At 43.5% G+C, this 15,666-nt stretch overlaps 1 protein-coding gene across 2 annotated transcripts in view; it reads left to right on the top strand.

The window, feature by feature from the left end:
• Nucleotides 1-7,263: 7,263 nt before the first annotated feature.
• BTBD8 (BTB domain containing 8) overlaps nt 7,264-15,666 on the top strand; it is a 99,799-nt gene continuing 91,396 nt past the window's right edge. For both annotated transcript variants that reach the window (XM_075558397.1, XM_075558389.1), the window contains exon 1: nt 7,264-7,551. In XM_075558397.1, coding sequence (XP_075414512.1) covers nt 7,403-7,551 — 149 coding nt within the window. In that variant the 5' untranslated portion in view covers nt 7,264-7,402. The remainder of the gene's footprint in view (nt 7,552-15,666) is intronic.

Genomic DNA, 15,666 nt, shown 5'->3' on the forward strand with positions numbered 1-15,666 from the left:
AGTTGTATGAGCCCCCAATAAAATGATTTAAATTAAAAATAGATATATTTGCTATTATGCTGGAGGCCCAGGTGTTGTAAACAGCTAAGCTACTCAGTGGTAGTAGAAAGGTTGGAGGCTTGAGTCTGCGGAGGTGTATGGGGAAAGGCCGGAAATCCACAAGAGAAGGGTCACAGCATTAGAAACTCAGTGGACCTCCTCCCTGGGGCACGGACAACAGAAAAGTCAGCGAAGGGAGACATCGGACAGTGTAAGACATGATAGAATAATAATAATTTATAAATTATCAAGGGTTCATGAGGGAGGGGGTAGTGGGGAGGGAGGGGGAACTGAGGAGCTGATATCAAGGGCCCAAGTAGAAAGCAAATGTTTTGAGAATGATGAGGGCAACAAATGTACAAATGTGCTTGACACACAATGGATGTACATATGGATTGTGATAAGAGTTGTCCAAGCCCCCAATAAAAAGGTTTTAAAAAACCTCAATGGATCAAACAAGCAGCCATTGAAGTGAGGCATCACCTAAACCCACATGGAAGAAGCACACCAACATGTGTGATTCAAGGGTTGTAAATGATATCAGCCGAATCTGAAGGAGGGAACGGTATCAAGGCTTAAATTGGGACATTCTGTATTGCAGAAGGCTACAGATGACAGTGGAAGCCCAAAGTGCATTGGCAGGATCTACCCAGAGACTAAGTCTCTGGTGATTTCCCTCTGACCGTAATCGAAGAATGAGAATAGACTGGTATCAGACCGGGTGTATTGTCGAGATGGATACAATAGATTAAAATGATAAACATGACTTTAAATGGTTAAAATCTTATCATTTGATCTCCTATTTGACACACTTTGTGCTGGTTTTTAATATTTTCTGGCTTGTTTTTGTTTAACAAATGGGTTTGTCTCTGTTGTGTTTTATTATTGTTGGTAGTCTTTCTTAATCTCCACTATGTAGTTTTCTATTTTGGGGGTGGGGATATGAAACCCAGAATTGGTGAATCTATAGAGACAATAACTAGACCAAGGGTTCCAGGGGGGATGACAGGGGAGATGGATGGGGTGGGGGTAATGGGGAGCTAATATCAAGAAGTACAAGAAGGAAGACAAAAAATGTTTTGAAATGGATTGTACTTCTGGATATGACTTATGTATTAGCTGGAATGATGTCTGGATTATGTCCTAATTAAAGGGTTGAAAAAAAACCCAACAACTCAATGGAGCATAGTTGTGCTCTGACACACAAGGGATAGCCAGGAGTTAGAATCCCCACAAGTGGTATGCCTCTTTTATTTGAAAGGGGTGTTATTTAAAGAAACAGCTACCTCTCAGCCTTATCTTTGCTAAGAAAATTTTATTAGTCTTTCCCTTAAGCATACAGTAATTTGCAAATGAAATATAATTCAGCTTTCTGCTTTTGGCAGAGGCAATCAGATAATAAATACCCAAAGGCTTTTAAATGATTTCCTTTCTAGCAATTTTTCTCAGGCCAAAATATTTCAAGTTTTATAGCTCACCATTTCCCTGCTCAATCAATGATTCTGTTCCTTGCATGTGACCTCGTGTCCCCTTGTCATAAAATTGATGCTGTTCCTGTCTATAAAAAGCACTGGCAGGTAATCTCACGGCTTTGCTAAGCTACAGTTCAAGAGTTGTTGGGTGTCCTTGGGCGAGTTCTGATGTGTAGTGGTCCGGCACACAACATGGAAACACTGCTCAGTCCCAGGCCACCGTCTCATCCCATGGTTCCTACGTTTGAGCTCTGTGTCCTGTGTCCGTGTGTCATTCCGCCTCATCCACGGTCTTCCCCTCTTTTATCAAGCATGAGGTCCTTTTCCAGCGACTGGTTCTTCCTCCCAGGGAGCATTCTGGTGGTCTTTCTTTCATGACATTTTGCTTGTTTTCCTGCCTTCCATGGTAGACTATATACTATATTCAATACACTTCCTCATACAAAGGCACCGAGTTTTATTTGGTCTTCCTTCTTCATTGTCTACTTTTCACATGTTTATGAAGCAACTAAAATGCCCTGGCTTGGGTCAGGCACACCTTAGCCCTCACAGAGACATCTTAGCCCTTTAACACTTTCTAGAGAACCTTCGCAGCACAATTACTCATTGCAAATAAAAACAATTCGATTTCTTGACTGTTGGCTCCGTAGACTTTGACTGTGGATTCAAGTGAAATGAAATCTTTGGCAATATTAATATCTTTTCCCATTTATCATGATTCTGTTTACTGGTTGCAGGAATGTTGTTTTCTTTAAATGGAGGTTCAGATGATCATTGATCTTCATCATTAAGTACTTCCAGTCTTCTTGGCTTTCAGCAAACAAAGTTGCGTTATCTGCAAGTCACTGTTTGTGACCGAGCCTTCCTCTAATCCTGACGCATCCTTTTCTTCTCAGAGTCCGACTCCTCAGACGATTTGCTCCTCATACAAATGTAATTAGGGACAGGGTACATCCAGGAAAGGGAAAATGCTTCTCCTGCTTTTAAACCATGCTTTATCCCCTTGTTCTGTTCCCATGACTGCGTTTGTCTATGCACAGAGTCCACGTGAGCTCAGTGATATTCTGAGAGTCCTGTTCTTTGCAGTGTTCTCCCTTAGGTCCGTATGACCCATACAGTTGAGTGTATTCACATAGCTCATGAAACACAGGAGAGCATCTTTCTGGTGTTCTCTGCTGTCAGCCAAGATCCATCTGATGTCAGTCATCTCTTGTTTCACAGCCTCTTTGGGACACGGCTAGCCTTTCTGACAGCTTCCTGTTGATGTACTGCTGCAACTGTTTTGAGGATATCTTCCGAAGATCTATGTGTGGACTATCAATGAGCAGTTTGAACGCGGAACAGAATGAAGATTGGGTGCAGTCTCCTACACGGCATCTACAAGCAAGCTTCACAAAGTTCATGGAAGAATAGAAATGCAGACAGGTGGGACACTTAAGCCTATGGCCCTGCAGATCTGGAATTGAACTCACCTATTTAAGATAAGAAAGGCAGCACTTACCCCCACCTAATTTACAATTTAAAAATCATTACAAGTGTGTGTCAAGGGGTGAGGTGGGGCAGAGTTTACCCAAGGACAAAGTTCAGGAGGCTTGGAAGAAGAAGGAATGGAAGAAGTGGGATAAGAAATTATGTAATTCAATCAGAACGTGTATGGATTTTTCAATGGGAAACGTCGATCAGCTCATTTAAATGTAAAAGTGTTACCTAATTCACCATAAAAGATTACACAAATTAAAAGGCGATGGAATTTTCCCAGGAACTTCAAAAACCATCCTTCATAAGAAACTCTGAAGCTTATTCTGACTGATTTTAGGTAGGCCCTATTGTCTTTTCTTAAACACACCGGCAGCAGGTTAAAGAAACTGAATCGCACTATCATAAGGCAGTGGGTTTTGAAGTCATTGGACTTTGGTGCAAATCTCTTGCTTTTGGGGGTGTTCAATAATTGTCGACTGAAGACGATCAAGTATTTGCTATTTTGAGATACCCTGCTGCTTTTAGGACGTGTCCCAGTCCTGCACACATAGTTTTGTTTTAGTAAATGAGCGTGGCTGAGACTTTGGCTTTGTGTCCAACCCTCATTATTTTTAGTATATGTGCTGCTGAAGCAAGCACCGCCCTCACTGTTTTTGTAAACAATATTTCATTGCTTAAATTTTTAATCTGTACAAGTCAACAATCCACGTGTTGTAGTCTAAAAAGCTTTCCGTTATATGTATGTTTTTCTTTTCTCCATGGCATTTTAAGTTCTGTACAATTGGCTAAATTAAGGATATTATTATCAGAATTACCAAGTGTTTTATGGAAATTACTTATTTCTCAAGAAACAGATAATGCTATCTTTTCAAGTAGATCAGGGACATATATTATCTATATATAAATCATATATATACAAATGGATTTTGAGCTCACACTTAATCATAAGCCCTGATCAATGCTCATCCTCATGAAAGGATGACTGAAGATACAGGTGCTATGGCAAAGTTTAGAAAAGAAATCAGATGGTGCCCAACTATCAGAAAGAATAGCACCTGGGGTCTTAAAGCCTTGTTTTAAAACAAGCAGCCATCTAAGTGAGGCATCAGCTAAGTTCACATTGAAGAAGCACATCACACTGTGTGATCCAAGGATTGTAAACAATAAAATCCAAGACTGCAGGAGGGAACTGTATTAGAGTTTGAATTGTGAGCACCTGGGTTGCAAAAGGCTATGGGTGACAGAGAAAGCACAAAATCCACTTCCAAACTCCCCACATAGACTAAGCTTCCATTGAATGTCCTTGCATCATTGACCAGGGAGGTGAATAGTCTTGCGTCAAATGGAGTGCATTGGAAAATAGATTAATACTGATGTAGATTGGTTAAAATTTAACATCTTACCATTTTTCCCTTTTGACTAATTTTTAACTTGTTTTTAATTCTTATTACTTTCTGCTATCTTTTGTATTGAGGTTTTTATTTGTATTTTTTTCAAACCATTTTATTGAGAGTTAATACAGATATTGTACACTTGCTATCACAATCAGTTTCAAAACTTTCTTTCCTAAACTCCTTGACATCAGCTCCCATTCCCCACCCCCTAACACCACTGTCTCCCTCCATCCCCGCCTCCCCAGAAACCCTCATTCTGCTCACTGTCCCTATAGGTTCATCAATCCTGGGCATCAGACACTGAAGAACAGAAAAACATGTAACACAACTTCAAGAGGGTGACCCCCAACGACATAGCACATCTGAGATAAACCCCAATATGAACAAACCAAAACATACAGAAAATGTTGGAAACCAGATCAGGCCTAACATGTATCAGAGGAGGGATCAACTGACAAGGTTCTAACTGTTCAAGTCAGGTTTATTATTTTGATCTGCTATAGTCATCTCTCCAGTGCACTTTGTTTAGTAACTTCCCTCCCATCCCTCTATTATGGATAGAGGGAGATCTGCAGAGCCTCATTTCCTATGTAGTTCCCACAAATGTATTTTGGGCTCCCACTGTCATCCATAGCCTTCTACAAAGCAGGTTCTCACAATTTAGGTTCTGATTCTATTCCCTCCTTCAACTTCGGATTATATGATTTACATGGATTGAGGTTTTAAAAATATTTTATTCTGTTATTGTTTAATTTTTGAATGACTTTCTTTCCATGAAACCCATAAGTAAATCTATAGAAGCAGAACTTGATTAATAGTTTCTTAGGGTTAAGACAGCAAAGATTGGGGAAAATGGGGAACTAATGGATACAAGAATGGAGGAAATGTTCTAAAATTTAATTGTGGTCATGAATGCACAACTCTCTTTAATATATTTAAACAATTGAATTGTATGGTACATGAACTATATTAAAAAGACTATTAAATAAATAATAAAATGAATGATGACCATAGTCTTGGGGGACACTAAGGTCAGTTGGCAGAACACAGTCCACAAAGATAATGTTACACATCCTACTTTGGTGAGTAATGACTGGGCTTTAAAAGCTTAAGAGCTGTCAATGAAGTTAAAACTACTGGTCCTGAGGGTGAAAAGTTAGTCTGCTGTTCATCAAAGTACTAGAAATATAACACAATTGAAGATTTTGTTTGTATAAGCCCTCTTCCTTGCAGGAAAATTCCTTCTATTCACATAAGAAGCCAGATTAGAAGCATCGTGTTCAGGTCCTTACGTTTCATAGGCTGGCTTTTCCACGGTGGTCTGGAAAAGCCAGACTAAAAAACATCCGGCCAGTTTAGATACACACGGATGCACGAGGCTTCAGGGGACAGTGCTTTAATGGCCTCTAGAGAAATGTAGGTGTAGAGAGTTTCCTAATGATCACCGAAAAACCTGCCTTCTTAGAGTATCATCTGTATCCTGAGAATCTTGTGAAAATCGGCGAATCTCTTCCATTGACATTGAAAACACCTGCTAATCTCTCCCTGTAATTGTTGTGGGGAAAAACCAAAACACCTGTTTCTTGTTACCTAGTTTAATGCATATTACCTTGCTGGCTTGGGACTGAACTCTGAAACAGCTCAGAGGAGAAACTTGGCTGTTTTCCTTCTATCGGTGCTTTCAGGAAAACAAAACAAACCTCTAACTGCCATCCAGTGGACGCTGACTCATAGTGACCCTATTGGACAGGGTAGAACTGCCCCTGAGTTTCCAGCCATAAGTGGTAACTGTTTATGGGTGTAGCAAGCTCCATCTTTCTTCTGAGGAGCTGCTGGTGGTTTCTAATTGTCAACCTTGTGGATCGATGGAAGTCCAACATAGCACTTGCAGGAGTGAACTAATTAATTCTCAAATGAACCTGGTCTCTGTTGTTGGCAAATATAGTGACATGTATCCCAGACCCCTTGCAGTTGGACACCATTCTCTTTCTGTCTAGGCCCTAGACTAGTCTGGGTCCCAGACTTCCTAGACTCTTGAGAAGAGTGATGAAAAATCAGACACATGGAAACAATTAGCCCAAGGGACAAACAGACCACGGAAACATCAGTCTCCACGGCCTTGAGACCGGAAGAAATAGACAGGGCACAGCTAGCTCTCAGAGCCAACTGCTATGAAAGGGATCACACAGGAAGGTCCTGAATAGAGTCGGAATACAATAGCCGAACGAAACTCAAAATCATAAAATAAACCAGTCTTAAGGGGCAAAAAGACACGGGTCAAAAATCACTTTTATGATTATGACCCTTGGTCAATCCTCAGGTCTGAAACGGAACTTACCCTCACGGCTCATTTTCAGTCAAACAATGGATAGGCCTTATAAGGGTAACAATAACATTAGGTGGGTGTGCACGCTTAGAATGATCAACCATGTAAAATCAAAAGGGCAGCATTTCCCCAAAGGCAAAGTTCAGGAGGGCTCTGAAAGGAGGAGGGATAACCCAAAACACGGGGAGGAAGTGGGACACGCGATGATCCATTGAGGGGATTGCAATAAGAGGAAACAAAACGTGTGTTGATTATTGGATGCAGCGATAAACGGTCTTTACACCATCACCCGATTCGCAATAAGCTTTTAAAAATAAAATGATTATTAGCATGAATAGATAACAAGGAAGCGTAAAAAAGCAAACAGAAGAAGGCGCCGTAGTGGAAGCCGACGGGAATATTAAAGTTTAGATAAACAGGAGCGAAAGGGGGAGGTGGTGCCCGCGGCAGAGCTAAACAGAGCTAGTACGCACGCGCAACTCCCTCCCAGGTCACGTGAGGCGAACTCTAAGGGAGCGTCTGAAAATACCTATCCTAAGGGACCGTCCACAAACCAGAGGCGGCTGCCTTTTCCAGAGGGGGTGGACTCGGGTAGGAGCGGCGGGCCCGGTAGGAAACGCCCCCTTCTCGCTACCGAGCCGGCAAAGTGGGGCCAGCGGTGGGCCGCGGGGCCCTGGTGCACCGCGTGGAAGATGGCCCGCTGTGGGGAGGGCGGGGAGCCCCCCGGCGTGTTTCTGGGGTCCTCGGGAGTTTGCAGTAAGGGGCTGCAAAGGAAGGGGTCCTGGGAGCGGCGCCGGCTGAAAGCGACCGTGTCGGAGCAGCTCCGCCAAGATGTGCTCAGGTAGGAGGAGGCGGGAGCAATGGCTGCTCTGCCTGGGAAACCGCCCCCCTCCCGCCCCCAGCTGACTCCCCTCCCTGCCCCCCCAGTCCGGCCGCCCGGGCCACTCGCCGGGCTCCCCGCGCTGCTCCAAGTCCGCTCGCTCGCCCTGAATACTCAGTGCCTGGCGCCTCCTCGGAGAGCACGCCCCTGAGGCTCCAGGTGTCCCGGCTTACCCGGACAGGCGTCACTTGCTCGACAGACGTGTTCAGAGGGGATCCCCGTCTCGTGCGTCCTGAACCCTACATGAATTTGCACAAGCTTACAATGTTGAATTAAAAAAAACAAACCAGGTATAAAAGTGAATTGAAAGAAAAGTAGGGCAAATGTCTGGGGCCTTGGAGGTCTCTTTCTTGTGAGGGACGAACAATTTTACAGGAAGTGCTTCTGCAGAAAACCATTGCAACCTGGCTTCCCTCCCCCTTTGACCCCCGCCTACCCTGCCAGCCAGCACCCCCTGTCTCCAGGAGGATCCAACAAGTGGCCGCTACTGAAGTCTCTAACTTTTGTAAGCCTAGTGGATGTCCACCTTTGCTTATGGTGGATGCGGCTTTATCTGTTTACAACAAGAAAAACAAGCTTAGCTTACCTAGCTAATTTCCATCTCGACCACAACGCCGATCCTAGAATTTGTGTGAATCAGTCACCCGGAGTACTTCATATAACACTGATTGTTAGTCCCTCTCCGAGGTTTCTAGTTCAGTAGTTTGAGGTTCAGCCTGAGACTTTGCCCCCCACCCTCTTTTATTTTTTTCTTTTTTCTGCTCAGTGTTGTTGGTGCTGAGACCAAAGGCTGTACTTTGGGAACCATGAGCTATGAATACAAGCTGTACTCAAAACCACTCACAGCCATCAAGTCAATGCTGACTCACAGTGACCCCCTGCGGGTTTCCCAGACAGTCACTGTTTACCTGTTTACAGAGTAGAAAGTCCAGTCATTCTCCTGAGGAGCTGCTGGTGGTTTCGAATTGCTGTCCATGCCGATCACAACCCAACACACAACTGGCTAACTACACCACCAGGGCTCCCTGTGCAGCATCCTGGATTTTAAAACGTGTTTTTGGTCAGAAAACTGCTCACACCTGAAGCAATAACCTGGTGTTCCCCGTAATTTACCTTTAATTTGGGCCTACCTGCTAAGGAGCTACAGGAGGCCTGGAGGGGAACTGGGGTACTTGTTGGACTATTATCTGAGAGGTCAGCAGGCAGAAACCACGAGGGACTCCCCGGGAGAAAGATGGGATTTTTTACTCACGTAAAGTTACTGTCCGGGAAACCCACAGGGGCAGTTCTTCCTTGACTTCATGGCAGTGAGTTTGGGTTTTTTGGGCACCGAGGATACTGCTTTGTCTCCACCAACATGGGATAGCTAGAAAAGATGCCAAAGATAGACGGACTTTTCCCAGTGGACAAAAGAAGCAAACACTGCCTGTCCTCACAGAAGTTACTGTTATGGATGAGCCCATTGTTGCAGCCAATGTGTCAGTCCATCTAGTCACAGATCTTCCTCTTTCTCGTTGACCCACTGCTTCAACAAGCATGATGGCCCTTTCAGAACTGGTCTCTCCTGATAATGTGTCCAAAGTACATGAGACAAAGTCTTGCCATCCTTGCTTCTAAGGAGCGCTCTGGCTATATTTTTTCTAAGATAAATTCGTTCTCTTGGTAGTTCATGATACTTTCCATGTTCTTAACTAGCATCATAATTCAAATAAACCAAATTCTTTGATCTTCCTTCTCATGGTCCAACTTTTACAAGTCTATGAGAAGAATGAAAATATCCCGGCTTGAGTCAGCCACACCGGAGTCCTCAAAGTGACAGCCTTCCTCTCGAACAACTTAAAGAGGTCTCGTGCAGCAAGTTTGCCCGACGCAATGCCTCATTTCACTTCTTGACTGCTGGGTCAAAGAAGCAGCAGTCCAGAAATCAAGTCATGTACCCTGGACTTGTTTTGAGTGAAGGAGACCTGGTTATGCATTTGGCTCCTAACTGCAAGGTCAACAGTTTGAAACCAGTAGCTGCTCTTGGGGGGTGGGATATGAGGCTTTCTATTACCGTAAAGCGTTAAAAAGCCTTGGAAATCTACGGAGGCCTTTCTTCCCTGTGTTAATAGGGTCGTTATGAGTTGGAATCAACTGGATGGCGATGAGTTTGGGTGTGCCTTCTATGAGCACTGATTGTAAATCCAAGTAAAATGAAATCCTTTGTGTGTTAGTCCAGGTAGACTAGAGAAACAAATCCAGAGATATTTATATGGGTATAAGAAAGAGTTTTATATCAAAGAGCAATTGTATATTGAGAAAACATCTCAGCCCAGTCCAGATCAAGTCCGTAAGTCTGATATTAGCTCATAAATCCAATATTACTCCATAAATTCCTCTTCAAACTCACGCAGCACATGCTGTGATGCTGAAGGCAGGATAATCACAGTCTTGTGGATCCAGTGGCAGTGGAAGCATCTCAGTGCTGGCTGTCATCCGCATGGCTCCGTGTGGCCTGTCAACAGGAATGTCAAAGCAGAGAGATAGAAAGTGGACCATCTCTTTTGATGAGAGAAATGAGAGAGCGAAGTTACCAGAATCCTCATGAGAAGACCATGTCCACAAGGAGGGATCATCAGACTGTGACCTGACTGACAGGCTAGACGCCACCCCTTCATTCTTTTATCAAGTTGACATGAAATTGTCTAACTACCACACTTTGGCAACTTCAATCTTATCTTCAATTGTCAGAATGCCATCTATTGATCCGTTGGTGAGCATTTTTGCATTCTTTACATTGAGTTGTAATCCATGTGGAAGGTTTTGATATTCATCAGCCAGTATTTCAAGCCCTTCTTGCTGTAATCAAGTAAGATTGTCATCTGTATATTGCAGGTTGTTGATAAGCCTTCCTCCGATTCTGACGCCCTCTTCTTCATGTAGTCCACCGTCTTTGATTATTTGCTCAGCAGACAGACTGAAAATATAATGAAAGTATACAGTCCTGATGCACACTTTATCTTTTTTTAAAATCGTTTTATTAGGGGCTCATACAACTCTTATCACGATCCATACATGCATCGATTGTATAAAGCACATTTGTATATTCATTGCCCTCATCATTCTCAAAACATTTGCTCTCCACCTAAGCCCCTGGCATCAGTTCCTCATTTTTCCCCTTTCCCTACTTCCCCCTTCCTCATGAACCCTTGATAATTTATAAATTATTATTTTGTCATATCTTGCCCTGTCTGACATTTCCCTTCACTGACTTTTCTGTTGTCCGTCCCCCAGGGAGGAGGTCACATGTAGATCCTTGTAATCGGTTCTCCCTTTCCAAGCCATCCTCCCTCCACCCTCCAAGTATTACCGCTCACACCACTGGTCCTGAAGGGATCATCCGCCCTGATGGATTCCCTGTGTTTCCAGTTCCTATCTGTACCAGTGTACATCTTCTGGTCTAGCCAGATTTGTAAGGTAGAATTGGGATCATGATAGTCGGGGAGGAGGAAGCATTTAGGAACTAGAGGAACATTGTATATTTCATCGTTGCTACATCATACCCTGACTGGCTCGTCTCCTCCCCGAGACCCTTCTGTAAGGGGATGTCCAGTGGCCTAAAAATGGGCCTTGAGTCTCCACTTCTCCATTCGGCACTCCCCCCCCCCTCATTCACAATGACAGAATTTTTTGTTCTGATGATGCCTGATACCTGATCCCTTTGACACCTCATGATTGCACAGGCTGGTGTGCTTCTTCCATGTGGGCTTTGTTGACCTTCAAGCTTTTAAGTCCCTGGATGCTATATCTTTTGATAGCCGGGCACCATCGGCTTTCTTCGCCACATTTGCTTATGCACCCATTTGTCTTCAGCAATTGTATCAGGGAGGTTCTTTGATGCCTGATAACTGATCCCTTTGACACCTTGTGATCACACAGGCTGGTGTGCTTCTTCCAGGTGGGCTTTGTTGCTTCTGAACTAGATGGCCGCTTGTTTATCTTCAAGCCTTTAAGACCCCAGATGCTATCTCTTTTGATAGCCGGGCACCATCAGCTTTTTTCATCTCATTTGCTTACTCACCCGCTTTGTCTTCAGCAGTTGTATCGGGAAGGTGAGCATCATAGAATGCCAATTTAATAGAAGAAAGTATTCTTGCATTTAAAGTATTCTTGCATTGAGGGAGTGCTTGAGTGGAGGTCCAATGTCCTTCTGCAACCTTAATACTAAACCTATAAATATATCCACATAGATCTATTTCCGCATCCTCATATATAAATATTTTTGCATATGTACATTGCCTTTATTTAGACCTCTATAAATGCTCTTTGCCTCCTAGCTCTTTCCTCTATTTCCTTTGACTTTCCTCTTGTCCCACTATCATGCTCAGTCTTCATTTGGGTTTCAGTAATTCCTCTTGGTTACATTACCCTTGATCATGCCCTACCAAGCGTCCTACACCCTCCTCACCACTGATTTGGATCACTTGTTGTTCCCTTGTCCCTGGGCTTGTTAACACCACTACCTTACCCCCTCCTCCCCCTCTACCATATCCTCCTGGAACTGTCAGTCCCATTGTTTTCTCCTCCAGATTGTTCATCGAGCCTATCTGATTTAGACAGACCTGTGGAAACAACATGCACAAAAAACAAGACAGCGTTAAAAAACCAAGCAACAATATACAACAAAACCACCACCACAACAAACCAATGACAAAAAAAAAAAACACAACACAACAAGAAAGAAAAGCTTGTAATTAGTTCAAGGACTGTTTGTTGGCCTTTAGGAGTGTTTTCCAGTCCAGTCTGTTGGGGCACCACGCCCTGGCTCCTAAGTTCACCTTCAGCATTCCCTGGGGACCTCGTCACTTGTTCCCTTGCTGTTCTGTTGTAGCCCTTAGTGTTTTGCCTCGGTGTGGTGGGATCAGATCAGGTGCAATTCCCACACTATGTCTCCGGTGTTGTCCCCTGTAAGGCTTTGGGTCAGTGAGGGACGTCATGTCTCATAGTGGGGCCAGCCATGTGGTCCTCTCTGTGGCCTGGCTGCTCTAATCGGGAACATCGTCCTCAAGGTCTGGCGGGCCAGGCTGGATGAACACCTTTTCTGATTTTAAGCCACGTGGTATACCCTTTGATCCATTGAAATGACTGTCTCTTGGTCTGTGTTCACATTCTGCGTGAGCACCGCTAAGCATGGACTCCTATCTTTGAAAACTTACATTTTGTTAGTTTGCTGTTGTCCCCACAGTCAAACGCCTTTGCACAGTGAAGGAGAGGAAGAACCGAAAAACACCAAGTAAACCTTTTCCTGGTATTTCTGGTTTCAGCTATGCTTCGTCAGGCATCTCTAAACACAAGCCTTCATTCCATATCCTCTTCTGAATCTAGCTTGAATTTCTGGAAGCTTCCTGTGGATTTATTGCTGCAACTGTTTTTGAATAATTTTTAGCAACAGTTTACATGCATGCGATATTAATGATATTGTTTCGTAATTTCTGCATCCAGTTGGGTCACCTTTCTTTGCAGTGAGTATGTATATAAGGATCTCTTGCAGTCACTTGACCAGGTACTGTCTCCCAAATTTCCCGACATAGACAAGTAAACGCTTCGTTGGCTCTTTGAACTCTTGACTCTTTGAACTCTTTCGGTTGGTAACCCATCGGTTCCTGGAGGCTGGTTTTGCACCGACACCTTCAGTGCAGCTTGCACCTGTTCCTTCAGCACCATTAGTTCTGCATCGTATGCTACTTCTTGAGATGGTTAAACATTGACCAGTTCTTCTTGTTGCTCTCTGTTCCTTCCATTTTTTTGATGCTTTCTGCATTGTTTAATTTTTGCCCATAGAATCCTTCAGTAGCACAACTCAAGCCTTGGGTTTTTTTCTTCATCTCTTTCAGCTTGAGATGAGCTTGGTATTGTCTTCCTTATTGACTTTTGACTACAGGTCTTTGCACATTTCTTTGTAAAGTGTTACTTAGTCTGCTTAGGTCACTTTTTTCCTTTTTAAAAAACGACCTCTTACTTTCTCCATGTGTGATGGTCTGGATGCCACCCCTCCACTCATCAGGTCTTCAGGTATTAATATTCAGTAAGTCAAATCTATTCCTGAGATGTTCTCCAGATTCAGGTGGGATATACTCAAAGTTGTATTTTGGCTCTTGTGGACTTGTATTAATTTTCTTTAACTTCAACCTGAACTGATAGATGGACAATTGATGGTTTGTCCCACAGTAGGCCCCTGGCTTTGTTGGTGCTATTGAGTTTCTCTCTGTTCTCTTCCCACAACTGTAGTCAATCAATCTGCTCCGTAAAGTCACAGTGTTGGAAACTCTAAGGGGCAGTTCTACTCTGCCCCACAGGGCCTCTATAAATCATAATCAACTGGATGGCAGTGAGGGTTTTTGTTTTTGCAGATTTTTAATTGATATGCATGGTTTTATAAAATAACAAGCACTGTGTTTTCTTTTTTTTTTTTTCCCTTTTGGAAATACTCATGGGCAAGCATTATGAACCAGGCAGGCTCCCTAGAGATGGTTGTACGGTTACCAACTGCAGTGCTCTTTATTCATGTGGGGAGGACTAGGAAGCGGGAAAGTCTGAGAGACCCATGCATTTTTGCCTAACTCTGAAAGTCACTTATGAAAATAATTAGCTGATGAAATCCTGACCAAAGTAAGACAGATCTGCGCGTTGTTTTCAAGGCTCCGAAAGCTTCTCAGCTTGTGGACATTTACTTATTTGGGTAAATAATGGTGATTCAGCAAGCAGATCTTGAACTCTTGCTAATGACAGTCTTTGCCTTAGGGAGCTCATTGTCAAGTAAGAAGAAAGACACGTAAACATAATGATGCGAGGTCAGAAGTGATGTCACAGAGGCATGTGCCGAGTGCAGGGGGAGCAGAGGAGGGAGCCGTGAACGTGGTCTTGGGGGAATGTGGTTGTCAGTGGCAGCTTTCCAAGCTTTCATGGTAATGGACATCTTCATCCATCATCTGAGCCTCCTGTAGTGTGCTGCGTGACTGACTGCCAATTACGTTCTGTAGTACAGAAGTCCCCTGAGCACACGTACGTTGCTAAGGATAATGCTACAGTGATATGAAGCATTACTTAATATGTAGAGAGTGAAAATATGAAGGGGCTTCAAAAAATTCACGGACAGATAGAATTAAGGAAGAGAGCAATTTTCCCAAGAACTGTTTGAAGCACCTTTGCATATGTTGTTGTTGGGTGCTGTCTAGGAAGTTCCGGTTCATACAACACAATGAAACACTGACAGAGCCTGCGCCCAGCTCACAAGGTTGCGTGTTTGAGTTCCTTGTTGCAGCCAGCGTATCAATCCATCTTGTTGAAGAGCTTCCTTTGTATCCCCCTGACCCTTTATACCAAGCAGAGTGTCCTTCTCCAGAGAGCGGTCCCTCCTCAAAGCACCAACACGGATTTGTTTGTTCTCCTGACAGTTTACGGTACTTTGAATATTCTGAATCCACACCGTCATTCAAAGACATCAGTTCTTCAGCCTTCCCTTAAAATGTCCAGCTCTCACATGCAGGTTAAGTGATTGAGAATAACAAGATGTGGTTAGGCGCAGCTTAATCCTCAAAGTGGTGTCTTCAAAATAAAAATTTGCAGCAGATTTGCCCGATGCATTGTGCTTTTGCTTTCTTGTTTGCACCAGGCTAGCAATCCAAGCTCACTGCCATTGAGTCTATGCTGACTCGTAGCACCCGCTGTGGGTGTCCAAGACTAACTGTTTACAGGAGCAGAAAACCTACTCTTTCTCCCATGGAGCTGCTGGTGATTTCGAACTGCCGACCATGTGGATGGCTTACACCTCAGCTCAGAACCACTACCCTGGAGCTCCACTGCATCCAGGCAAAACGAAGTCCTTAACAACGTCAACCACTTTCCATTGTCGTAATGCTGCTTATTAGTAAAGATTTTATTTTATTTATATTGAGGTGTGATACACACTAAAGACGGTAGTCTTTCATTTTCATCGGCAATGACTTCCAGTCTTCTTAGCTTTCAGGAAGTGAAGTTTTGTCATTTGATTATCTCAGCTTGTTAGGGAGCCTTCCACCGTCCAGTTGTTGCATCCTT

This window comes from Tenrec ecaudatus, chromosome 1, assembly GCF_050624435.1.
Source record: "Tenrec ecaudatus isolate mTenEca1 chromosome 1, mTenEca1.hap1, whole genome shotgun sequence".
NCBI lineage: Eukaryota > Metazoa > Chordata > Mammalia > Afrosoricida > Tenrecidae > Tenrec > Tenrec ecaudatus.